At 33.5% G+C, this 27132-nt stretch overlaps 3 protein-coding genes across 3 annotated transcripts; 1 reads left to right on the top strand and 2 right to left on the bottom strand.

Annotated features, from left to right (window-relative positions):
* Nucleotides 1–15119: 15119 nt before the first annotated feature.
* On the bottom strand, nt 15120–15768 carry LOC107468473 (F-box protein At1g61340). Its single transcript, XM_016087779.3, has 3 exons — nt 15603–15768; nt 15423–15497; nt 15120–15329 (listed from the first exon to the last, which is right to left on the bottom strand). Exons 1-3 carry the CDS (start codon nt 15747–15749, stop codon nt 15126–15128), a joined length of 426 nt encoding a protein of 141 aa, XP_015943265.1. The 5' UTR covers nt 15750–15768; the 3' UTR covers nt 15120–15125.
* Nucleotides 15769–16297: 529 nt separating this feature from the next.
* Nucleotides 16298–21026, bottom strand: LOC107468626 (calmodulin-binding protein 60 C). The gene is made up of 8 exons (XM_016087942.3): nt 20524–21026; nt 19948–20023; nt 19395–19453; nt 18828–19321; nt 18589–18749; nt 18269–18472; nt 17559–17799; nt 16298–17408 (listed from the first exon to the last, which is right to left on the bottom strand). The coding sequence occupies exons 1-8, from the start codon at nt 20622–20624 to the stop codon at nt 16876–16878; spliced, it is 1869 nt and encodes a 622-aa protein (XP_015943428.1). The 5' UTR covers nt 20625–21026; the 3' UTR covers nt 16298–16875.
* Nucleotides 21027–21429: 403 nt separating this feature from the next.
* LOC107468660 (sphingosine kinase 1) lies at nt 21430–26029 on the top strand. Its single transcript, XM_016087989.3, has 10 exons — nt 21430–21857; nt 21976–22098; nt 22191–22291; nt 23408–23480; nt 23850–23936; nt 24031–24108; nt 24307–24377; nt 25078–25374; nt 25468–25590; nt 25693–26029. The coding sequence occupies exons 1-10, from the start codon at nt 21524–21526 to the stop codon at nt 25882–25884; spliced, it is 1479 nt and encodes a 492-aa protein (XP_015943475.1). The 5' UTR covers nt 21430–21523; the 3' UTR covers nt 25885–26029.
* Nucleotides 26030–27132: the final 1103 nt, after the last annotated feature.

The following is a 27132-nucleotide window of genomic DNA, read 5'->3' as shown; positions in this document are numbered from 1 at the left end:
ATAAAATATAAAGAAACACATTAAAACATAATTATAGTCTAATATAATAAATCCTAGGTAATTCTTGGTTGATACTATCATCCATACTTAAAAATTACCAGCAATCCAATAACAATACAATCCAACAACTAATCAACTAATCAATGCCTCAACAGCAAGATTTAGCACCCAACAACTAATCAATTATCAATGTTTCAACAATAAACTATAAGAATTAATCATGCTACAAGCAATCAGTTTCAACAATTAATCATTTAACAATACTTCAAGCAATCAGCACCAAAAAATTAATCATTTAAAGATATATATGAGTACATTAATATATATAGTTTCAGATGCAAAAAAGCATCTTGTTGGATGAAAGGCCTGTTTTTTTCACTTTTATAAATACCCTATCTTTGGTCACTAGACTTTCATTTTTCTGATAAAACAAACTCCTCCTCTGCTAAGTGCAAAAGAAGAAGCTAGCCAAATTATATAAATATTGAGGCACTATTATAACAATTAATCATGCTTCAAGCAATCAGCTTCAATAATTAATCATTTAACAATACTTCAAGCAATTAGCACAAAAAAATTAATCATTTAATCATGCTTCAAGCAATCATCTTTAACAATTAATCACTTAATAGTTAATAATGCTTTAAGCAATCAGCACCAAAGAATTAATCAATAACCAGCACCAAAGAATTAATCAACAACCTATGACGACGAGGCTCTTAAACAATATTTGTTTAAATATAGTGAATTTATCATATTGAACAGATTAGCAAAGACTACCACATCGTTGTCTACCACAGCAATATCGGGGAGAGAAATACTGATTCCTGGGATCCACCAAAAAACTCTACAGTCCAACTATCTGCAGCTATCACAATCTGTGCTCAGATTCATGCTTCAAACAATCAACAGCAAGGTTTAAAACCAACAATTAATCATGCTTCAACAATTATTATTACAACAAATTAGATTTATACCTAGGGTTAGTGGAAGACAGGAAAAAATGCAGAGCTGCTGGCAACAGAGACAGTGGCTGGGGGTGGAAGGGTCGAACAGGGTTGGCGCCGTTGGGAAGACACTGCGCGACGGCAAGGAGTGGTGGCGGTGGCTGCGATTTCCATGTCTGACTTCACGACAGAAAGGGTTGTGCGAATCTCCAAGCTGGCTCCAGGAACTTGCGACAGTAAGTGACTTCCACGGAAGGTGTCTTCGAAGGTTGCGATGGCTGCTACGCAATGGAGGCTTCGAAGGTTGTGCGACGGAGGCTTCGAAAGTTGCGATGGCTATTGCGTGATGGAGGGGAAGTGCGCGAGCACGAGGCGGTGACTGCACGGAGGTGAGCTCGATGAGATTGAGACTTGAGAGGCAGCTCTCCTCCCTGGACTGTGTGTGTGAGAGACGGAGAGGAGATTAATTAGGGGCTAGGGCTTGCGCGATGGAGTAAGATTAGGGATTGTTGGTTCAGTGAGTGAAAAACGGCGACGTTTGATTGCCTTCTCCAAAAACCGGTCGGGTCACGGTTCGGTTCGACCGACCGGTTCCCGACCAGTTCACCGGTTTGATCACAGTTTTTAAAATTTACGGTTTTACCTATTGTCTGAACCGTTTTTTCCTTCGATTCACAGTTCGATCGGTTCAACCGGCCAGTTCAAACCGGGTTTCAAAACCTTGACTATACCTTTTTATAAGTTAAAAGTAAAAAAAAAAAGTAACTTATGAACCTATTCAAATGGGCCTTAAGTTAGGTTGGTAGTGATTAGTTCACTAGTCTCACAAATGTCGGGGTTTAAAAAATTTTGAATTTTGCCATGTGCGTGCAACAACTTATTAACTAACAATAAAATTTTAAATAGAACTTTAATCTACGATAAATTCATCCTTAATCTGCCAAATTGTAAGATACCGTAAAAAATCAAAATTAACTAAAATATAGTTTCATTTGCTTACAGTAATTTTTCTCCCACACGCATACACGAGTACATGACACACACCACGCAAAAAGATAACAATTATCATTTTAAGCATTATAAAAATTTATTATTTTTCCACTTGTGTCGAACTATTACTCGTTTTTGAATTAGAGTAGTGTTACACATACAAGTCATTTAGATTTACAAGTCATACAAGTTGAGCTAAACCACATGCGCGCTACTCAACGGTTTCGCATTCCTCCTCCTCCTCCTCCTATTCCTTCTTTTTCTCCTTCTTCTTTGCGTTTATCCTCCTTTTTCTTCGCGTGTTTTATCTTCATTGTTGTTTTTTATTACTGTTGTTGTTATTGCATTTTTTTCTCTTTCTCTTTTTATTGATTTTGCAACATTATATATTTTTTCTTCTTTGTTTGATTTTTTCTCCCCAAAAGAATTATAAGAAAATGAAATAAGAAGATGAAGAAGAAGAAGTAGTAGAAGATGAGGAGGAGAAAGAGAATGAGTTTTGAATTATGCAAAACTTATCAGAATAAAAATACACCCAAAATTCTTAAAAATACACCCAAAATATCTTCGTGTTACACCTAAATTTGCTGCAAATACAGAAAAATATTTCCTCTAATGCTGCATTTTTTCTTCTTCTTTTTTCCTTTTTTCTTTCTTTCTTTTAGTTAAATGAATGTAAGTTCATCTTCTTCCAAGTAATTTTACAACATTATGTGTTTTTTCTTCTTCTTTGTTTGATTTTTTTATTTTTATTCATGTTAAGAGAGTAAAACAAGAAGAAACTTGAGAAGGTAAAACAAAAAGCAAAAGATGAAGAAGAAAAAAAGAAGAAGAAGATAGTGATGATGATGAAATAAAAAGAAGAAGCAATAGAAGACGAGGAAGAGGAAGAGGAAGAGGAAGAATTTTGAATTATACAGAACTTATCAGAATAAAAATACACCCAAAAATTCTTAAAATACACTCAAATATTTTCATGTTACACCCAAATATCTTCGAGTTACACCCAAATTTACTGCAAATATAGAAAAATATTTTTTCAATATAGAACTTTTACATTATATTCAATTCAAACCATCAACGATGAAACATTATTCACCTACAGAATCATAAATTACTAACGAAAAAATTAACTAGAAGAAATTCTAATGAAAAAAGAAGGAGGAAAAGGAGGAGAAGGAAGTGGTGGTGTTAGTGACGTCGATATCGAAAGAGAAGAAGATGAGGAGGAAGAAGAACGTGCAGCAAGAAGAAGAAGAAGAATGTACAGTGAAGAACGTGTAGTAACAACTCGAAGCGCGTGAATATAAATAACTTGTAAAGATTTGTATGAAAAAATACTTGTATGTGGAGAATTATTTTTTAAATTATATTATAAATCTACTACTATATATATGGTGTGATAAAGATTCATTAAAATTTCTATATTTTTATTTGAGTAAATATTAAATAAATTCTAAGTGCATATTGTTTCCTATTTTGGTCTTATTTTTGTAAGTTTTTTAAACCTAAATAAATCTAATACAAAAAAGGGAATTGAATAGATCCTAAATGTAATTCATTTCCTATTTTATCTTTTTCTTAAGTTTCTTAATTCAAATTGAAGTGAAATTACCAAGAAAGCAAATTGAAAACTCCTTAAATATAACTGGAAGAATGAGAAAATTCAGGATTTCGTAATTTGTAATTTAATACACCCTCCTTTCGAATACAAATATTTCCCAAGTTAAATTGAAAGAGTATAACATTTAGAGAAAAAAAATGTTGGGAAAGCAAGTATTTTGCTGATTAAATTTCAATTAAATCTTTAAAAAGTTATTAGCTTTTTTTTTCATGAAAAAGAGATCTTTCTCTTGGCAATTAAGATCAAGAGGAAGGTAGTTTGTCAAACTTACCCATAAAAAAATTTTATATTATTCTTAAAATATCTTATATATATTTTAAAAATTATTGTCCACGCTATTACAAACCAATGAAATATGAATTAGTTTAGGATAGAGAGATAGAATTTTTTTTGAAATAACTTAAAAATATTATTTATAGAGAGATTATGCCATTTGAACTATAATTCATTGGCGAAGACATTAAAAAATTTTAATAAATATTTGATATTTAATTTTCATGAATTTAAGTTGAGTTGTGGTCGAAACCATATAACTTTTGAGTTGATTTGTGGAAAAATTATCCCGAGTATAATATTTGATTCATGGGTAGCAAACTAGAAATAATGCCACTTTTATTCAATAATTTTTTCCCCAAAATATCCTCTTATAGTCTTATTGCATTTGAGTTCCACTAAAGATCCCAGCCCATTGCTTTAGGCTTTAGCTTCCCCATTCACACCATGCCTTTCTCAGTGAGGAAAAATTACGTAGCAGAATACAAAGGGGAATTGAGTGAAAAGAGAGGGTATTTTGGGAAATTAATAAAAAGATGGTTAAATGAGAATGGAGATAATAATTTGGGAGCGACATTAACATTAGTGCTACCCTTAATCAAACTCATCTAATTTGAACGTGAATTTTTTCTCTCATTTCAAACGTTTACTCTGCATCTAAACAATTTCATTTTAAAAAAGTAATCACTTGTATTGTTATCCATAAAAATATCTTTAATTTATTTTAAAATGTGACAAAAATATACATCCGTTTTAATTTGGATTCAATTAGATTTAAGATAATTCATATTTTCGTTTAGCTATCTCACAGTTATTTTTGCCACATAAAATGTCTTGTTAGCCATGTTATGTTTTTTTCGTTAATGGAGTAGGTTTTTAATCACGGCGGGATAATTTTGACATATTTTTAAATTATTGATAATATTTTTATTGATGTAAAAATTTCAAAATATTTTTGTCATTGTCAAAATAATTTCAATGCATTTTTAGTAGTTAAGCCTACTGAAGTCATAAGTAGAAACTTATGGGTTATGGGCTTATGGCATGTTGCTCAGGGTGTTTGGGTTAGTATGTAATAATGATTGTGGCTTGGTTTCATTATGTTTTATTTCTTCGTGTTATGGCTTATGCGTCATGTTGGGTTTTCTTCTTGGATCGATGGTGTTGGTGCTGTAACTTTGCGCCTAATCTTTTGATTAGGATTTACCAACATTGATACCTAATACTGTAATACAGCATTGAGTAACAAGTGACAACATTGATCTCCTAAGATTATAGAAAGCACATAGCAAAGAAAAGAATAAGATTTATGTTGATACAAGATGTTACTGAATATGCATGCATAGTCAATTCCACCTATGACTCCAAATTGAATAGCCAATTAAACAGCTGGATAGTGTGTGTTGTGAACAACAACAACTTGTTCCCCAACATTCCCTGCATTTACAGCCCCACTATTCCTTACTCTTGTACGCAGCACAAATACATGAAAATGTATATGCAACATTACAATAAGCATCAAAGTTTGGTATATATTACCTGCATGAACATTATTATAGTGACCTCTGGCTTTGGAAGTGACGCACTCAAAAGGCATTAGTCATATGTATTGCCCATGTGCACTGGATTCTTCCTACTCTCACTTTCGGTTATGTCCAAACTCACTTGTCGCATCTATGTGAAGCTGTTTACTAATCTCCTTCATTTCCCATTTCCATCTTCTTTATTACTCAGTACTCACTACTCTCCTATATTTTCATCTTATAGTCAAATGCATGCTGTCTCGGGACTCTCACATGTACCCTTCACTCAATTCTACCGTAAAAACAATACATTTATTTTAATTTAGATACAAATAAGATGAATATAATTTGCACACTTCCAAGTATAAATGTTTATTTAGATACAAATCAAATATAAAGATGAGAAAAATGAACATGTGAAAATCAAAATCCATGTTTCTCTTTTTAGTATTGGAATTCGAAAGAGAATTCTATTGAAGAACTCCATTTTTAAGAGACTTTTCTTGTTGTTTCGGTAGGATATTATCTGGAAGAATAAGCTCTGGAGGAATCTCACGGACAATACCGAGCATTGAGTCATACTCCTCGTCCCTACGTGCATACTTCTTTCATAACCCCTTCTCAAACTCGATTTCACATTCTCTGCTGCGCGCACCTGCGCGAGGTTAGTATAATTGGTGGATAAAAGCTATCTCTTCATCAGTGAGCTTCCACAGGAACTTTGCTGGATTGCCTGCCCATATCTACAAACATATGCGAGTTTATTGTTTCAGATCATTAACAACAAATATAATATCATAACATTATTTGAAACAAATTAGATGAACCTGTTTGAACTTATTTTATAAGAAAAATACTTTTATAATATAAATATATTTCTTAAACTTGTGTATAATATTTGAACACTAGAAGAGAAAACAATTAGGTTTTACTTATTTTTATTTATATAAATATGCAAAAGTTGTTTCCGGATAAAAAAAAAGAAAAAAAAGTACTTATTTTAAAAGTACTTTTTTATCTTGTTTTAAAGGTGTGTTTTTCGTTATTTTTTTTAAAAGAGTATATCTAAATACAACCATAGGAACAACTACATACTAAAATAGCTTTACAATCTAACAAAACGTGTCATGAATTCCACATTTGAGGTCATTAAATGTTTTCATTACCATGAATCCATAATATAGCGATTTAGATACATGTTACAGGTTAGAAGGCATTAATATTCATCCTGTTCAAGGGAAACAGCTCTTCCAATTGATCAAATAGGACACTTATATTTGTTGTAGAGTGCAAAAATCATGCCATTAGTTCATACTTAATAGATATAAGTGATGGTCAATAAAAGTGGAGTAGTTAGGATGCCATATTAAGGTGTCATCTATAAGAGTGAGATAAGAACCAAGCTTGTATTTAACGTTTATTGTTAAGATTATTTGGTGGAAAGAAATAAAGGATGAATCTTTCATAAATATATTAAGGTATGTTATCTAGATTATTTTTTTATTAATAATAAGCTTATCATTGTAATTATTTTTTAGTGAGAGTACATAAAGAGTATATAGTATATAAGGTATAATAACTCAACAAATATTTTTTAAAAAAATTATTCATTCTCTTCAATAATGAGAAGAACTTATTTTTCTCATTCTCTTAATCCCATTTAGTTCATTTTATGAATAATCCCCTTAAAAAATATTTGTTGAGTTATTACACCTTATATATTATGTATTATTTATGTACTCTCACTAAAAAATAATTACAATGATAAGCCTATTATTAATAAAAAAATAATCTAAGTAATAAAATTTGTAAACACAGAACATTTATTTATTTTAAGAAATAAAAATTAAATTAATATGTAAACACAGAAGATTACAGTACGTCTATATATCCGTATATCTATATATCTATCGCTATTATCATACGTTTGGGCTTTGTCCCCCACTTGAATCTTCAGGATTTGAGAAAACTAAAATTATCTCCTCCTGCTCTTACTCCTGATTTTCAGGGTTGTTATCATTGTCAGTAAGATTGTTAGCAACATTGCCAATGAAATCATCATTGAAGGAGATATAAAAAATATTGCTAAGATTGATAAAACACTGTTTAAATTTGTAGAATTGAATGATAAAATAATGGAGTAAGTACTGTATAAGAGGGAGACTCTAAAAAGAGAGAAAAAAATAGTTGAGGGATGAAAAACTTTTTTGCTTTTGTCATTATTATTATTCATATATATATATATAAGAATATTAGACATCCTAATTCTAATAGACCTATTTTATCTAACCATTTATATACACCAGAATACTTTAGAAGTATCAAATATTATTTAATATATAATCTTAATTACGAAGGTAGAAAATAACCCTTCAGTGGCAATGACAGATTGAAATATTGGAGTTTAAAAAGGGATAGGCATATGTTCACCATTATGGAAATGTTTTGACTCTTGAATCCTCTTGAAAGTAGTCATATTCTAGCCTAAAACAAATATGCGAGTTTATTGTTTTAGATCTTCAACGACAAATATAAATTATAACATTATTTGAAAAAATTTGGATGAACTTATTTGAGCTTATTTTATTAAAAAAAAACTTTTTAATATAAATATATTTCTTAGATTTGTGTATAATGTTTGGATAATATTCCTAAAATACTAGAACAGAAAACAATTAGGTTTTACTTATTTTTACTTATATAAATATGCAAAAGTTGCTTCCGATAAAAAAAATAGTACTTATTTTAAAAGTACTTTTCTGTCTTGTTTTAAAAGTGTTTTTTTTTTCTTTATTTTCTTTAAAAAAAGATATATCTAAAGTGCTGGATTGTCTACAAATATATGCGAGTTTATTGTTTCAATCTTAAACGACAAATATAATATCATAACATTATTTAAAACAAATTGGATGAATTTGTTTGAACTTATTTTATAAAAAAAATATTTTTCTAATATAAATATATTTCTTAGACTTGTGTATAATGTTTGGATAACATTCCTAAAACACTAGAACAAAATATAATTAGATTTTACTTATTTTAATTTATATAAATATGCAAAAATCGCTCCCGATAAAAAAAAATACTTATTTTAAAAGTACTTTTTTATCTTGTTTTAAAAGTATTTTTTTTCCTCTTTATTTTTTTCAAGAAAAAGTATATCCAAATACAAAAAATAGCTTCACAATCTAATAAAACCTGTCCTGAATTTCACATTTGAGGTCATTAAAGATTTCCATTACCATGAATCTATGATATAGCGATTTAGATACATCTTATAGGTTAGAAGGCATTAATACTCATACTTTTCAAAGGAAACAGCTCTTCCAATTGATTAAATAGGACACTTGTATTTGTTGTAGAGTGCAAAATCATACCATTAATTAATTTTCTCAAAAGTATAATTTAAAGACAAAAATCATAAGCATGCTAATTTCGGCGCAAACAAGAAAAGACAGCATTCAATTACCTAAAATAGACTAAGTTAGGTTGGTATTAGTCTAGTAATTGGTCCTTATTTTATTTAAATAAGTGTCAAGTTCAAAATTTCAAATCTCTTTATATATACATTAATTTATTAATCAATTTAAACTCTTAAATAAAGTTCTAATCTTCGATAAACTAATTATTCAGATATAATAAGAAACCAAAATTACCTCCAATATTGTTTCATTTGCTACCAGTGATTTTTCTTTCACATGCATACACAAAAAGATAACAACTATCTTTTTAAGTATTGTTGATTAAAATTTTTAAATCAACTTGCATGAACTAAAATTTTCATGAAATATGGTTAAAGAATTGAAGAAGTAAAGTTTGAGTTGAAAACAATAATTATCTATTTACTAGAAGATGTTGGAAGCTTGAAGATTTTTGAAAAATATTCAAGAGAGTAGTATAACTACAACATTCTACAACATTGAAGAATTCAAAATCAAATTGAATTGAAATTAGAAGATTATAGAAACTACATGAATACAAGTTGAAAGATTATTCATGAAACCAACTCATGAAATGGTAGTCATTACAAAATTGATTTGTGATTTATAAATTATTATTTTAGTAAGAAGCATTGCCTGTATAAAGGCACATATGCATTGTGTATTGTATGTTCCATGAAATGAAAAAAGATATGATTATGTGAAGTCCTTCTTTGTTCTATTATTTCATATGAGTATTGGTGAAGTTGAGAGATGAAAAATATGATAGCGTCATTTATATGAGTGAGTGATCGTAGGGCCAATTGAAGTGTGGGTATTATACTTACATTTGGTATCAGAGCTGGTTAATCCAGCGCCTGGTGTTTCAGAGTTTGTGAGGTGTGAGAGAGTTCTCACATAGTTGTTTATTCCTAGAGTCGGTATGGCAAACACTTTCAATATTGTGTGGTCCGGTCCTAAGTTAAATGGAAAACTTGATTATAGTTATTGGGAGACTTTGATGTCTACCCATTTGAAGGCCCAGAACCTATGAAATTTCATTGAACCGGATTTGCAAGAAGGAGCAGATGCTGTCCAACAGAGGAGAGATCAATTGGCACTATCTCAAATTTATCAAGGAGTAGATTATACGGTGTTTGGCAAAATAGCAAATGCTAAAAGTGCAAAAGAAGCATGGAACACGTTGAAGCTGTCATACAAAGGCGTAGATAAAGTTCAAAAAGCAAAGCTACAGTCTTTGAGAAGAGAATATGAAAGGTACGAGATATCTAGTTCAGAAACTGTTGAGCAATATTTCACTCATGTTACAGACCTTGTCAATAAGATGAGAGTCTATGGAGAAGATATGCCCGATAGCAAAGTGGTGGAGAAAATTCTTCGCACCATGCCGATGAAGTATGACCATGTGGTGACTACGATACTAGAGTCCCACGATATGGATACCATAACGATTGCAGAGTTGCAAGGAATCATGGAAAGTCACATCAGTAGAATACTGAAGAAATCAGAAAAGTCAACCGAGGAAGCCCTGAAAAGCCGAGTGAATTTCAACAATGTTGCAGAATCAAGCCGTATAAAAGAAGGACAAGGTCGTGGTTTCAATTTTCAAAGTAGAGACAGAGGAAGTTTCAGAGGTAGAGGTCGTGGCAATTACAACCAAGGAAGTTACAATAATTTTACACCACCTAATCAAGGAAGAGGTGGAACGAATTTCAGGCCTGTCAACCGAGGAAGAGGTCGAGGCAATTTTTATCAAGAAAGAACCAATTTCAATTGCTTTCATTGTGGAAAGTACGGACACAAAGCAGCAGATTACAGATTCAAAATGGTGAATAATAATCAAGCACACGTTGCAGAAAATCAGCATCAAAATACTGATGATAATCCGTGTACTCAGACTTTATTTTTTACAAGTAATTCATGTGCTGAAGATGAAAATATATGGTACTTGGATAATGCTTGCAGTAATCATATGTCTGGTAGAAAGGAGTTATTTTCTTCATTAGATGATTCAGTTAAACTATTATTGAACTTTGGTAATAGTACAAAGATCCCTATTGAAGGAAAAGGGAACATACCAATTAGATTGAAAGATGGTTCTCTGAGTTATATTTCTGATGTTTTTTATGCTCCTGAACTTGATTACAATTTACTAAGTATGGGACAATTATCTGAGAAGGGATATAAGATGATAACTTATCATGGATATTGCACTGTATTTGACAACAATGGAAGGTTCATTGATAAAGCAAAGATGACTTCAAACAGAATGTTTCCGTTAAAAATTCAACATGTTAATCCCTCTTGCATGAGTTCTGTGATACTTGATGATAACTGGTTGTGGCATATGCAGTTTGGGCACTTTCATTTTTCTGGCCTAAACTACCTGTCAAGAAAAGGAATTGTTTCTGGTCTACCACGGATTTATATTTCCAATTGTGTTTGTGATATTTGTCAACTGGAAAAGAAGCACAGAGATCCATTTCCTACAGAAAAGTCTTGGAGAGCTAGAAGATTACTTGAAATTGTGCATTCAGATCTCTGTTCTGTAGAAGTTCCAAGTAATGGTGGTAGCAGGTACTTTATCACTTTTATTGATGATTTTAGTAGATATACATGGGTATACTTTCTGAAGCAAAAATCAGAAGCATGTGATGTTTTTAAGACATTCAAGGCGTTTGTCGAAAAACAAAGTGGCTGTAAAATACTAAAATCAAAATTCTCAGAACAGACAGAGGAACAAAATATCTTGCATGTTCAGAATACTTTAAGCAACACGGAATTCAATACCAACTAATAACTAGATACACTCCTCAACAAAATGGAGTCGCTGAAAGAAAGAATAGAACCATCATGGATATGGTCAGATGCATGCTCAAGTCAAAACAAATGCCTAAAGAGTTTTGGGCAGAAGCAGTCACAACAGCAGTTCATATTTTAAATAGGTGTCCAACAAAGAGTGTTTGTGATAAAACTCCAGAGGAAGTTTGGAGTGGAAAGCGGCCTTCCATTCATCATTTCAGAATCTTTGGGTGTATCACTTATGCCCATGTACTAGATCAATTAAGGAAGAAGTTAGATGACAAAGGCGAGAAGTGTATCTTTATTGGCTATAGCACAGACTCAAAAGCATACAAGTTGTACAATCTAGAAACAAAGAAAGTAATCATCAGCAGAGACGTGACATTTGACGAGAAAGCCATGTGGGACTGGGACACAAAGATAGAAAAGCATCCGATTGTAATTTCAAATACATGTGATGATGAAGAAGAAAGACAACCGGACGCAACCGAACAACCAGAATCATCTAGAAGACCTCAAAGAGAGAGGAGACTACCTACTAGATTAGCAGATTATGAAGTTGGCAATGACAACGATCCGTCCGATGAAAAAATCATAAATTTTGCTTTATTTTCAAATTGTGAGCCATTGAACTGTGAAGAAGCCTTTAAAGACAACAATTGGAAGAAAGCAATGGATGAGGAGATTCATGCCATTGAGAAAAATGACACATGGGAGCTGACAGATTTACCAACAAATAAGAAGTCGATTGGAGTAAAGTGGGTTTACAAGACTAAGTACAAACCCAATGGTGAAGTTGATCGTTTCAAAGCAAGATTAGTTGCCAAGGGATATAAACAAAAGCCAGGTATCGATTATTTTGAAGTATTTGCTCCTGTTGCTAGGTTAGACACTATTCGTATGATTATTTCACTCTCGGCTCAAAATAAGTGGAAGATACATCAAATGGATGTTAAGTCTGCATTTCTAAATGACACTTTAGAAGAAGAAGTGTATGTTGAGCAACCTGCAGGATATGAAGTTTTTGGAAAAGAAAATAAAGTTTACAAATTGAAGAAAGCTTTGTACGGGTTAAAGCAAGTACCAAGAGCGTGGTACAAGAAGATTGATTCTTATTTTACTCATAATGGTTTCAAAAGATGTCCATTTGAACATACTCTTTATATCAAGTTCGTTGAACCTGGAGATATTTTGATCGTGTGTCTTTATGTTGATGATTTAATCTTTACTGGCAACAATTTGAAGATAATTGCAGAATTCAGGGAGGCTATGATAAAGCACTTTGAAATGACAGATATGGGCTTGATGTCTTATTTTCTTGGCATTGAAGTTGTTCAAAGAGATGATGGTATTTTCATTTCTCAGAAGAAATATGCAAATGATATTTTGAAGAAATTTCAAATGGAACATTCAAAGCCAGTTTCTACTCCAGTCGAAGAGAAGTTTAAATTGCTGAGAGAAGATAAAGGAGGAGCAGTAAATCCCACATACTACAAAAGCTTGATTGGAAGTCTAAAGTACTTAACTGCAACTAGACCAGATATTGTGTTTGGAGTTGGTTTGCTTAGCAAATTTATGGAGGAGCCTTGTACCAACCATTTGCAAGCGGCAAAAAGAATTCTTCGATATATCAAAGGTACTTTAAATGATGGAATTTATTATGAGAATACTAATGAAATAAACTTTGTTGGCTACACTGATAGTGATTGGGCCGGAGATATAGAAACAAGAAAAAGTACTTCAAGGTTTGTATTTCATCTTGGTTCTGGTGCAATTTCATGGTCGTCAAAGAAACAATCAGTAGTAGCACTATCTACAGCAGAAGCAGAATATATAGCAGCAGCAAGTTGTGCAACACAAGCAGTTTGACTAAGAAGAATTCTTGAGGAATTGAACGAGAAACAAAGTACTCTAACAACAATATTTTGCGATAACAAGTCAGCTATTGCACTTTGCAAAAATCCAGTATTCCATGGACGATCGAAGCATATTGATATTCGGATTCATAAAATCAGAGAGTTAGTGAATAATTTTATAAAAAGAAGTTGTGATCGAGTACTGTCCAACTGAAGAACAAGTTGCTGATATATTTACAAAGCCATTAAAGACCGAGTTATTTTCCAAATTGAAGAAGATATTTGGAATGATTAATCCTGCAAGTTTGATTTAAGGGAGGCAATGTTGATTAAAAATTTTAAATCAACTTGCATGAACTAGAATCTTCATGAAACATGGTTAAAGAATTGAAGAAACAAAGTTTGAGTTGAAAACAATAATCATCTATTTACTAGAAGATGTTGGAAACTTGAAGATTTTTGAAGAACATTCAAGAGAGTAGTATAACTACAACATTCTACAACATTGAAGAATTCAAAATCAAATTGAATTGAAATTAGAAGATTATAGAAACTACATGAATACAAGTTGAAAGATGATTCATGAAGCCAACTCATGAAATGGTAGTCATTACAAAATTGATTTGTGATTTATAAATTATTATTTTAGTAGGAAGCATTATCTATATAAAGGCACATATGCCTTGTGTATTGTATGTTTCATGAAATGAAAAAAGATATGATTATGTGAAGTCCTTCTTTGTTCTATTATTTTATATGAGTGTTGGTGAAATTGAGAGATAAAAAATATGATAGCATCATTTATATGAGTGAGTGATGGTAGGGTCAATTGAAGTGTGGATATTATAATTACAAGTATTATAAAAATTTATTATTTTTCCACTTGTGTCTGAGTCTGACTATTGCTCGTTTATGAATATGAATCTACTACTATATACATGGCGTGATAAAGATTCATTAAAAATTCTATATTTTTATTGAGTAAATATTAAATAAATTCTAAGTGCATATTGTTTCCTATTTCGGTCTTATTTTTGTAAGCTTTTTAATCCTAAATAAATCTAATACAAAAAAGGGAATTGAATAGATTCTAAATGTAATTTATTTCCTATTTTATCCTTTTTTTTAAGTTTCTTAATCCAAATTGAATTGAAATTACCAAGAAAGCAAATTGAAAACTCCTTAAATATAACTGGAAGAATCAGAAAATTCAGGGTTTTGTAATTTGTAATTTAATACACCCTCCTTTTGAATACAAATATTTCCAAAGTCAAATTGAAAGAGTAAAAAATGTTGGGGGAAGCAAGTATTTTGCTGATTAAGTTTCAATTAAATCTTTAAAAAGTTATTAGCCTTTTTTTTCCCATAAAAAAGAGATCTTTTTCTTGGCAGCTAAGATCAAGAGGAAGGTAGTTTGTGAAACTTACCCATAAAAAAAATTATATTATTCTCAAAATATCTTTTATATATTTTAAAAGTTATTGTCAACACTATTACAAACCTATGAAATATGAAAGAGATGCCTTGTGTAGATTTCTCAACTAGTAAAATAAGTCAACAATATCATTTTATTAGATCTCAAACATTTACTTATACATATAAACTAATCTATAGAGCAAGTGTTAATATATAATATAATCTAATCTATATTTACAATCCTCATCAAGTCATCAATAATCTCCTTCGTCCATTGATGGAAACAATGTCAATGACAAGTTCCCACCACTCAACCTTGACTTACATTTCTTCAATTGTTTATTTGGAGCTTCAATTTCATCCAAACCATTTCCATCCAAATCAAAGGGGTTGTAAAGAGCAAATGTATTATTCCTTGGCGTACTATACTCAAAATGCAAATCCTTAGCAACAAGAGCCTGCAAAATATGTAAAATAAATTTTAAAAAATTTTTTATAAAATTAGAATAACATAACATCATTGCTATTAACTTACTACTCTTGATACATACCGCTTCTCTAATAGTTTTGGAGACATGGAAAAGTCTATGCAAATCTTCATGTTCCACACCACATACCACCTTTATCTGCCATTCACCACATGCATTTCAATAATTAAAATGCTAACAAAACCCATTGACAAATAAGCTTGAAATTAACCACCCAAAATAGTTACATAATAATAATGTTACCAAAATATCAAGGGGAAGAGCTTCAAGGGGAGAACACTCAAATTTGAGAGTGATTTTATCACTGCACATTCTTTTCAATGGAACTTGCACCTTATTGGAAACCACAACCCTCTTCCTTCTAAATGTTAGAGTGCAAGGACTACTCATGGTGTGTTTACTAAGAATGTTTTTTCTTTCTTCTCTTTTTTGGCTGCAATATGCAGCATTCGAAATCCAAGGTAGAATTTATCTACCATTGTCACAATATCCTAAAAGGAAAATAGTGGAAACAAAATCCAACTTTTCCTAAAAAGATTGTCAAGCGGATCAACAAATTGAGGAAACATCATGGAAAAGACCACGAACAAAACCTATTTCAATTGAGAGATCCTATATTTAAGGTCATTTCTATTTATGCTTCTAGATATAAGAGAAAATTTGGTATCTTTTCAAAGATTGAGTGAACGAAACCGGTCCAGAAATCGAACTCAAAATTATAATTGAAACCAAATTGATAAAAGCTGCCTAATTGATTTAAGAATTGAATGCTAAACAAGCCTAAATTAGTGTGATAAAAATATTAGTGGAAACTGTTAGCAAAAACAAGTTTTTATTTAAAAAAAATTCTAAAAAAAAACATTGTTTTGTAATTTTTTTTAAATATCCTTGGATCTTATCCTTATCCTAAACTTAAAAAACCATGTCACATATAAGTCTAAATAAATGCCTAAAAGGCTAAAATATCTTTGTCACATTTTCTTGAGTACAAGCCCCTGATAAGGCATACATATATGTACTGTCACATTCATAAGCAAACAAGTAAATAACCGTCCAAATCTACAAAGTATTGATTATTATATGATTATTGTGTCATAAAAACAATCACACAAAACACACAAGTCAGGTTGAATCTCATGCAACCTACAATAAAAAATTCATTACAACCTGCTAAAGTTTAAGAATGACCCCGCAGTTTTCCGAGATTCCACACCTACACCGGGCAATTCCAAGTGGCTGCAGAGTTGTGTCTAATCAGGTAGAGAATCAAATCTTCACAATGTGCACCAGGAATGTACAGTTGAAAAGCATCAGAATTCACAAGTAAAACAGATGCAGGCAGAGGTTGTTGGCATCAACTGTTTGTGAAGTAACAGTGGCAGCAGAGGCTGAGGAATTTTCATATTCTGCTTATCCTGTAAAACTTCAGCATCATAGCATTTCTGAAGCTCAGCAAAGGAGCATTTGATGCTATCACCAGAAAAGCTGTTGTTCATGAGTGTACCAGTTTTGTATTCTAGAGGTCATCCAACTCAACGAGCTGAGCCCGCCTCTCGGCTGCCTTCTTCCGAATAAAAATGCCCCATCTCAAAGCTGCCTTAAGCTTTAGCCAGCCCACGACGGCCTTTCCTGACGAACGGTTCTGCCCATTGTCAAAGTTGTAGCTCATGGAGTCTGTAGGCATGTAGTTAGATAAATAAGGGTATCCATCTTCGGCATTTAAGGGAGTGCGGGGTTGGCCACCCATATTAAAAATGCGTAGCAGATGCTGCATATCTTCATTCTCTAGCATCTCGTGACTTCTGCTTCTAATCTCCTCCGCTGGAAAGTAATCTTCACATCCTCTATAACTAGGATTAGAAATGCCATTAGTGTGTAAGCCAGGAGTGTCTATTTGTGTTGGACCATTTCTTAGAAGTTGAGCATGGTGTGAAGCACTCATCATTTGGTTTGGTTGTGGGAACATTGTCTTATCGTACTGCATTGAAGAACTAAGATTAGCATTCTGCGGTTGCATTGAGAATCTAGTAGCAGCACTATCATGATAACCTGCACACGTAATTTAAACATAGTTAATTAGAAGCCAATAAATACTCATGCGAACATTCTTTTAGGGACAAACATCTAGATGATTAAAAAAGTGCAAAAATATCTGGTTACTCTTGCTAATATGGCACTGTATTACTTAGAACAATATACCTGCAAATGTTACTCCTGGATCCATCGAAGGTTGCCTTGTAGGTACAGGAACAGGTGAATTTGGGAAGGAGGTCTGGTGATCAAGCAAGTTTGAATTTGAATCATTATGGGAATCCATTAGATGTTGAAGTTGAGCAGTGCCCGATGTATTCTGAGTGTAATTTAGGAGAGACTTGCCATCATACTCAATTACATGCATCCAATTTTCATATGCCATCTTCACCAATGTGTCCACATATACCTATGAGAACAAAGACCATCCATATATTCATAACTAGCATCTTTTCTTTTGTCCCATGCTTTAAACAATATAGTGAGTGGTATTACATTTATATTAAGCCAACTTCTTAATAGTGGATACCCTATATAAGAGCAATAAGTTTTAAACTTTCTTTTCATTTTTTGTAGAAGAACAATGAGTTTAAACTAGCCCAATGGCTTGCTCCCATAAAAACTCGAAGATCAAAGAAAACTAAGCAAAAATTGACCAGCAGTCAAGGAATTCTTTGTTAAAACATTGAATAGCCTGGTTATTCAATTAAGAGTTGGACATTTTCAGATGAAAAATTACTTGTAAAAATAATGTGAAGTTATATGGAAAGAAAAATCATATTATATATATATGAAGGAAAAATGTCTTAATTCCAAGTATCCAACAGTATTGTCCAAATATGACATGAATGCAAAACTTACTGTGCAGATTTACTTACTTTTTGACTATCAGAGAGAGAATCAGCCGAGTAGTATTGATCATTGGCTATTAAGCCACTCAACTCGTAGATGTTATTGAAAACAACACCAACACTCCTTGCATCATCAGGATAGTACACATAAAGTTTTCCGCTGAGAACACAAGTCTTTGCATGTTCAATGAGGACATCCCACATTTTATTTGACATGCCACTCCCAAGAATCTACATAAGGAAAGTTAACCTATGAAAAACATAGATAAATGAAAAAATTTCAATCACTAAGTTAAACAATTTGATTGAACTTCAATCCCCTTGAGAAATGGTGTCTACATTCTTACATTTCGCAACCTCTGTGGGTCTTTAACCACAAGTCTTAGGACATCTTCAACAGTAAATATTCCTGCTCTATTTAACCTTTTGTGAAAGGACCCATCCTTGCCGATCTTCTCCAGTCTCCAGACCTCATCATTCAGGGCAGGTGGATAGTGTTTCTTGTATACTGTAACAAAGCAGATGTTCTGTTACAATAAGGCTGGGAAGGACAGACAGAATTTAAATAATAAGGTTATGTACTTACATTCTCCCCGGTGATCTTTAACAGTGAAAGCTTCTGTTTTGGCTTCACGAATCCGCTTTCCCTCATTACAATCTGAGGAAACTTTGAGCCCCAACCTGAACTTCCTACTCCTTATCCAGCTAGAGTTGTCTGTAAATGTAAGCTCACCCAATGTACCTACACCATCCTGCAGTATCACTTGCAGGTCACCAGTCAAAAGAGGTCTCTTTCCTTCTCGCTCTTTCACAACATGACTCTCAAATTCTTCTTCACTCCAATTATCATCATCATCATTATTGAAATCCCCTTCAAGCACAATAACATCTAATTTTACACATGACTCTGGACCAGATGTCACAATATGGCCTGTGCTTGCATCAACCAGGACAATATGTATGGCTGTGCCCTGCTCTCCCTCCACTTTCCCACCGGTAAAGAGAGGAAGAGATAACCTGGTCTTGAATTGTAATTGTAAATTGCCAACATCATGACCTTCTATTTGCTTAGGAGAAGTCCTGTATTTTACTCTGAGTATTAGACGAACACATTGTAGAAAACTGTTTTAAAAAGCAAAAGAGAAAAATATACCTCCCACTAAGCTTGGCAGTGCCTAGTTTTGCTAAAGCACGCTCCACTTCTTCACTAACCTGTTCAGCAACAAGCAAGAATATGATATAGGACACATCAATGATCATACATCATTCATTTTTAAGTGGCACATACATCTGGGGAAAAAAACCATTCATGTTAAGTGGCATATATTTACAATAGTCAGTATCATTCACAGACTTGTTTCCATTGAATTCTATTGGAAAACACTAGATACTGCAGAACAAAAGGAATGATTATATCATACTTTTACCAAATAGGATCTAACACATTTATGAGTAAATAAATATTTTATTTCAATAAAACTCTCTTAAAGTACTAAAGTAAACAGATAAATGTTTTAAGTTTTTAACCTTTTCAGCTAGTTAATGTTTGAATGAGATCTCTAGTTCTCTATCTGACTTTGTCTCTCATAGAGTGACATCTAAACAAGGACTAAAACAGTGACAAAAGAGTTTCCTAATGGACCATGGTTAATAGGTGAAAGTGAAAACGTCTAGAAAATCAAACAATATGAACAAAATTTCCTTACAACTCTACGTAGGATAGGCTCCAGTGATGAACAAAGTTTCTGCAGACAGTCCACCTTCAGGGCTTCAACAATTACACTGCAGATGGATGTAAACAAATGAAGAACAAGATTAAGACCTACCTACAGTCCTACACATGTGAATATTAACATTTTAAGTGTAAACTATAGCAGGTATCTAATTACACATAATTGGTAGGGTCAATCACAAGTTTGATTTCCTTAATCATATTTACCAATTGTTACCGTCAGCATGCAAAACCTTTATAAACTTGCCTGAATCCTGTATTTAATACCACACCTTAATACCATTAATACTTTTAATAAAAGCATTCATACATATACATCCAAAGATTCACAATTACAGAGTCTAGTAAAGATAGTTTGCTTTGAGGTAAAGGTTAATAAACGAATAGCATCTAGAATCAGATAAAGTGACATCACATAATTTGTCATTTCCATTTATCATTTAGTATCCTTCTTTTTTCAGCTAAAATGCTTAATAGGTTCGAGCATAAAATCTCTTTCTTTTATTTTGTTTTTCCGCAAGAAAAAAAATGAGGGACGTGAAAAAATGACCTGGCCAACGCAGGCCTCTTCTTTTGAGGTTCATCTTCATCAGCGGAGGTTGAATCCAAACTTCGCTTCTCCCTTGATCTCTCCAAGTACGTCGTTTGCATTGTTACCTTCTCAGCTGAATCTCCCTTGTCTGCTTGCTAGCTCACAGTTAAACAGTAAATCGAATTGCACTCTCTTCAGCTCAGAAACAAAAGTTCGCACCTTTTCCTTCGTTTTCTCACAGCCAAACAAACATGCAGTGTTTGCTAGCAAAATTTTGTGGCGGAATCGGTTTTAAAAGGGGAGAGAGGGTTCGCGTGTAGTGGATAGAAAAGTAGAAAGCTTGAACAAAGATGAAAATCTACACAAAAGGAAAAGAGTTCAGAATCTCTGAAATTTCGCCGAAGGAGTCTGCGAATTTTCTCTCCCACTTCGTTAGTGTGTTTTTTTTTCTCAATCCGTCACTTTTCACTTTGTCGCACGAACCAAACAGAGAGAGGATAAGAGAAACAAAAAAAGAAAAGAAAAGAAAATGAAAAGACCTTGTATCCTTTTTTAGTTTCTTTTTGAGTAACGGTGTGACTGATGCTTTAACGGTTTGCGAATCTGGGAGCGGTAGTTACTAGTTAGCTGTCGGTGGGGGCTTCGATCTTGCGGCTTAAGTAGATCTTGAGCTGTTAGCCGTTGGATTAAGAATCTTTGCCACGTGGGCCTCACGTTCACACTCTCGCTTCTTCTTTCTTCCTTTTCTAATAAAAACATTTTGTTGATTTCTGTTGACTTTCAAGAACATCCATCCTTGGGCCTCGGCCCAACTTCTAGAAAGACAAAAAGCCCAAAGGGATGGGTCAACGTCAAAGAATGAGTGCTGAATGGTGAGGTGGCTTCCGTGAAAAGAGGGGGTTCGGAATGCTGAGGTGGCAGATGTGTCAAGAAAGAGGGCACAAAATGACAATCGGTCCTTGTGTTTTGTGAGCCATCGAATCCATCTCTTTCCTCTCTCGAAATCTCCATTTCCGAGATGGACCAATCCGATCACCAGCCGCACCTCCACCCCATAGTTTCGGACCGCGTAACCGTCAAAGGAGTCGTCACGCCGCTCGCTCTTCTCCCCGACGGTAGGCTGTGGTGGTCGGAGGGGCTCCAACGAAGCCTTCACCTCGAGAAGGATGTCCTCTCATTCGTCGCCAATGGCCCTAACATCACGCTCAGAACCATCCAGGAGGTCCGTGCCGGCTGCTGCAGCACAACTTCCGCTGGCAGCTTCGTCAGACGCGACGTCGTTTTCCAGCCATCCTCCAACGAATCGCACGTCCTCTGGTGCCAGAAGCTTCGGGAATACATTGAATCTCTCGGTAAAAAGCTAATACCTTATCCTAATTCTCTTATTTATTAAGCTTAATCATACAATATTAGCATGAATATCAGAATATATGTATTAATGTATATGATTATGTATTTATGTTCATGCAGGTCGACCGAAGAGGCTATTTGTTTTGGTTAACCCTTTTGGCGGGAAGAAATCTGCTAAGAAGGTATTTTGGAAGAAGGTGTCACCTCTTCTTTCAGACGCTCAGATCGAACTTACTGTCCAAGGTCCTCTCTTTTCTTCAACCATGTTTTACTTTTTTTATTTTTCTTTCTCTTTATTTTGTTCATGTAGTTTTGATCATCTTGTATTTCCTCAGAGACTCAACATCAGCTCCATGCAAAGGAACTTGCTCGTTCGCTCGATCTTTCCCAGTACGATGGGATTGTCTGTGTTAGTGGAGATGGAATTCTCGTTGAGGTTAGTTTCATTGCCATTAGTACTCTGTAGATGTGTATTACTCTTTTGAAGGACCAAGATGTTATATGAAGTTAGGTTATAACTGAATTTCTGTTTCAGTCTGATTCATGATGCATTTTCAGATTCAATACTCATTCTTCCCTTCTCTCATTCTCTAACTTTCCTTCTCTCTGCTATATTGGTTCTCATCATCCTCTAATTCTGCAAACCTTCACAACTCTGTGTATGTAACAATGATAACTCTGTTTCTCCCTTGATGTTTATAATGCAAAATGGTTTGTTACGCTGCTAAGAAATCATTTATTTTCTCTGCTTCATGCATATATACATGTACTTTATGTGTAAGAATTGACAGGACAACACCTTTAGGTAGCGTTTGGTAGAGAGACAGAGACGGAAAGACTGATACTGAGAGACAGAAACTAAGAGACAGGGATTGAAATAAATTTTAGTATTCTGTTTGGTGTAAAATGAGAGACAGGAATTGAAACAAGAATGAAACTCTAATTTAATTTGCACAAAGGGTGAAATTGGAATTAATTAATTGAAATGAAAGTATTTTAGGTATAAAATGTTATTAAAGTTTCAGTTTTCATCTCTAAAAATTTCAGTCCCCTGTGTCCCTACTTTTTGGAGGTACTGAAATACTGAAATTTTAGAGACAGAGACAGAAATTTTAGTACCAGTCTCTGAACTAACAAACACGATACTGAATCTCAGTCTCTCAGTCTCTGTCTCAGTACCTGAAAACAAACACTACCTTACTGATGTATTCATCCAATATGTTTGCTAATGTTGTACTGTTATCGTGGATCATGCTCATGGATTAATTGAAAAGTATTTAGTGAAGTTTTGAACTTAGCACTATTGATGTGAAATTGAATAGTCTCAGAATTTTGGGAGCAGAGGCTTTTGGCCGGCTACCCGTTGAGTTAGGAATGCCTACTGGTCTTTGAGTGGAAATCATGAAAAACTGAAACCTATGTGGCTTAGCTTCTAAATTTGCATTTTAACCTGTGCATTATATATTAGTGCAGCGACTCACTAGTTCATTTATGACATATTGTCTGTCCTATATTAATTTCCTAATCTTACATAGACAGTACATTTTAGTAGGTTGTAAATGGACTGCTGGAAAGAGAGGACTGGCAAACTGCAATAAAGATACCCATTGGAGTAGTTCCTGCAGGTGGGCTAAGTAGAATTTATTACTTTGCTTGTATTTGGGCATGGGTGGGAGTCAGACATAAATCTACTTTGGACTGATTGTTAGTGAGAATGGTGTGATAGGGGGCTAGGATTTGCTAAATGCTGTTAAAAAAATCTACATGTAAACGATACATGATAGAGTTTAATGGCGTCGTTTAATTCATGTAACCGACCCCACCTAGTGGGATAAGGTTTTATTGTTGTTGTTGTTTGTATTTTTTTTTCCCTCCTGCAGTCCTGCTTTCTCTCTCGCTCTCTCTCTCTTTTTTTAATTTTAATATTTGAGTGCATCATCAATCATACAAAGTTAGTTACGCAAAGCTAATAAGTTGTGCCATGCTTTTTGAAGGGACTGGAAATGGCATGGCAAAATCTCTTCTCGATTCTGTTGGTTATCCTTGTAAAGTAGCTAATGCGGTTCTTGCCATCATACGAGGTTCCAATCTATTTAAGTCGTTTCAACATGTCAAAACTTGGCCAATATATTTTTATTCCTTGCTATTATGATAAGAATATCTTAATAATGACAGGCCATAAACGATCACTTGATGTGGCTACCATCAGACAAGGGGAAACCAGATTTTTCAGTGTGCTGATGCTTGCATGGGGTAATTACTCTCACCATTTATTGAATATGCTTATGAAGTGGTAGCAGAATTGCTGAAACATCCAGCCAAATAGTTTGTTGTTATGATTTTCTTTGTTAACTTTTCTCTGTCATTTCTGAATATAGTTTGGGCCATGATGTTCACTCTAAAATATTCTCTATTATGGTTATATTAATTAAAGACATCGTTATATTTCAGGTCTGATTGCAGATATTGATATTGAGTCTGAAAAGTATAGGTGGATGGGAAGTGCTCGCCTAGATTTTTATGTTAGTAAGCCATATATGATAATTAATGTGATGATATGTCCATTTAGGAAGCTCTTCTCTTATTGAAATGCTTGCATGTAATATCAATTGTAACTCATCCACTTTAGTTTTGGGTTATAATCTAAAGTTGTTTATGACTTTTAGAATGCCTTAAACTACCTTCTTCAGAGAAAAAACGCTTTTGCTTTGTAACAATAGAATCAGATATAACTAGTTGCAACACACATTAATGCTAAATTGCTAATCCAGTTTATTGATATATTCTTTTATTTCTTCCGCTGTTTTTATTTATTTATTTATTTATTTTGATAAAAGCCCTCTTTAATTTTGTTATTGTTTCTTTTCAGTCTTCTGCTGTTACTGTCCACTTACATCTTTTCTATGGTAACCATAATCATCCAAAATATAAAGGGAAAAGGAATTACATCATGACTTTGATATTAGGAAACTTACCTTCCTTTAGCAAAGTTTTCTTATATTTAAATTCCTCTTCTAGTTCAGTTGTATTTTGAAGGGTGGTTCTGACGTCAATTTGTTTTTGCAATCTAAAGCGGACAACCCAAGCATAAAATTTGACATAACTATGCGTTTCTGAATTTGCATCTTGTTGTTTTGAATTGCATTGGTGTACTAGTTGTACTGCAATTAATTTGACATAAGCAATTAAAAAGACTAAGTTGGTCATTATGGTTCGCTTTAGGCTATCTGTCGATTTCTCAATTTGAGGCACTACACCGGACGTGTTTCTTTTGTGCCTGCACCTGGATTTGAAGAGCACGGAGAGCCAAGTAGTTACCCTGGCCAATCCACCAGTGAAGGCAGCAACAGAGATCTAAGTGAAGCAGAAAACACACAATTACAAAAGCTTGGTTATCAGGGATCCGATATAAACTTGGAACATCTAAATTGGAGAGCTATAAATGGGCCCTTTGTTTCTGTCTGGCTTCACAATGTACCATGGGGAGCTGAAGATACAATGGCAGCACCCGAGGCAAAGGTCAGTTTTGTGTGTTTTAAGCAACTAGGTATTTTGTTTTACACTTTCCCGTAGTTGCAAAATCATTGCTGACAAGTCTTTTGGCGAATGCAGTTCTCTGATGGTTATCTAGACTTGATCATAGTCAAGGATTGCCCAAGGTTACCTTTGTTGGCAATGATGACAGAATTGAATAAGGGAGGCCATGTAAAATCTCCATATGTCACATACTTAAAGGTTTTACCACCAATATGTTTCAATTTACCATTTTTTCGGTAATATATATAGTCACATTGAACTCTGCAATTTTTTAATATACTATCCTGCAACAATTTGCAGGTGAAGGCTTTTGTGTTGGAGCCTGGTCCACGAACCAAGAAGCCAGAGAAGGAGGGTATAATAGATTCAGATGGTGAGGTTTTGGCTAGGGGTAAAGGGACTTACAAGTGTGATCAAAAAGGTTTGATGGCTTATGATAAACTTGAGATAACAGTGGATCAAGGTTTGGCTACACTTTTCACGCCTATTTGATGTACACTTTGATTTAAGTATTCATTGGTCCATTACATACGATTCCAGGCATATATGGCTTCAAGTTGTATATGCCTAGTTGTACAGATTGGGTTCTGTGTCCTGTACAGCTCCATATATATTGGAATGGATACAATTTTGCCAATTTTCCTTTGCACCACAGAATTCATAGTAGTATATATTGAACAAAAACAAAAATGTTGGAGATTTTTCAACCAACTTTTTTTTTTTTTTCGTCAGAAGTGGGTAAACTGAAACAGTGTTCTTTTGGTATGCTATCGTTAAGAATTGAGAGAAGATAAAAAAAATAAAAGATATACACAAAAAATGTTCTTAAAGTTACTCATTCTGCCATGGCAAAAATAGGTGCAAATTAGAACTTAGAAGTCAGAAACACCGTGCCTCTAGTTCAAAAATACACTGTATATTAGAAGTGTTTAAAATTCCGTTTAGTGTATAGCAAGACATGGACACAAAGACATGAAATATACAGACATAGACATAGACACAAAATACATATATACATGTTTTATATTTGGCAAAGAACATCTAAAATGCATTGAAGTTTAAAAAGTCAATAATATCCGCATCATTTTCTTTTACCACTATTACTACTATCTATATTTTTTCAACCACTACACTGATTTTTTTCTTCCATCTCTATTTATAAAAAAAAAATTCAGATAACAAAAATGTAATAATTTCAACAACAAATTTAATACATATCTTTCTCATTAAACAGTAAATAATTAATTGGCATGATTCTCATTTTAAATTCTGTGTCAATTTTAAGTTATTAAAGCATCTACGAACGAATGGAGTATCAAATTAAAAAATTAATTAGAAGGTGAGATATCAGAAAAGAATTGTTCACTATGAAGCACAGATTCTCTCATGGTGCCGGCGTATCCGTGTCGGACACGAATCCGATACCGACACTCGGTGGATACTTCAAACGAGCGTATCGGCGGCGTGTCTTCTCGCGGTGCAAAATTTTAGTGGAGCTGGACGAGTCTGACCCGAATCTTGGTGGAGCAGCCACGAATCCGAACAAGTCCGACCCGATCCAGATGTTCATGAGACGGATCTTTCTGCTGGACTGCAAATCTTAAATTGATTTTGTGATTTTATGGCCCGATTAACCAATTTTTTTCTTTATAATTGATTCATGATGGACTTGGAGGAGAAAAATTGATACATTTTCTGCTAGCAAAATGACAAGAGTAGATTAAAATTTTTTATTTTTTT

This window comes from Arachis duranensis, chromosome 10 (genome assembly GCF_000817695.3).
Source record: "Arachis duranensis cultivar V14167 chromosome 10, aradu.V14167.gnm2.J7QH, whole genome shotgun sequence".
In the NCBI taxonomy this organism is placed as follows: domain Eukaryota; kingdom Viridiplantae; phylum Streptophyta; class Magnoliopsida; order Fabales; family Fabaceae; genus Arachis; species Arachis duranensis.
The sequence above is the reverse complement of the archived record's forward strand: the minus strand, read 5'-3'. Positions and strand labels throughout refer to the sequence as shown.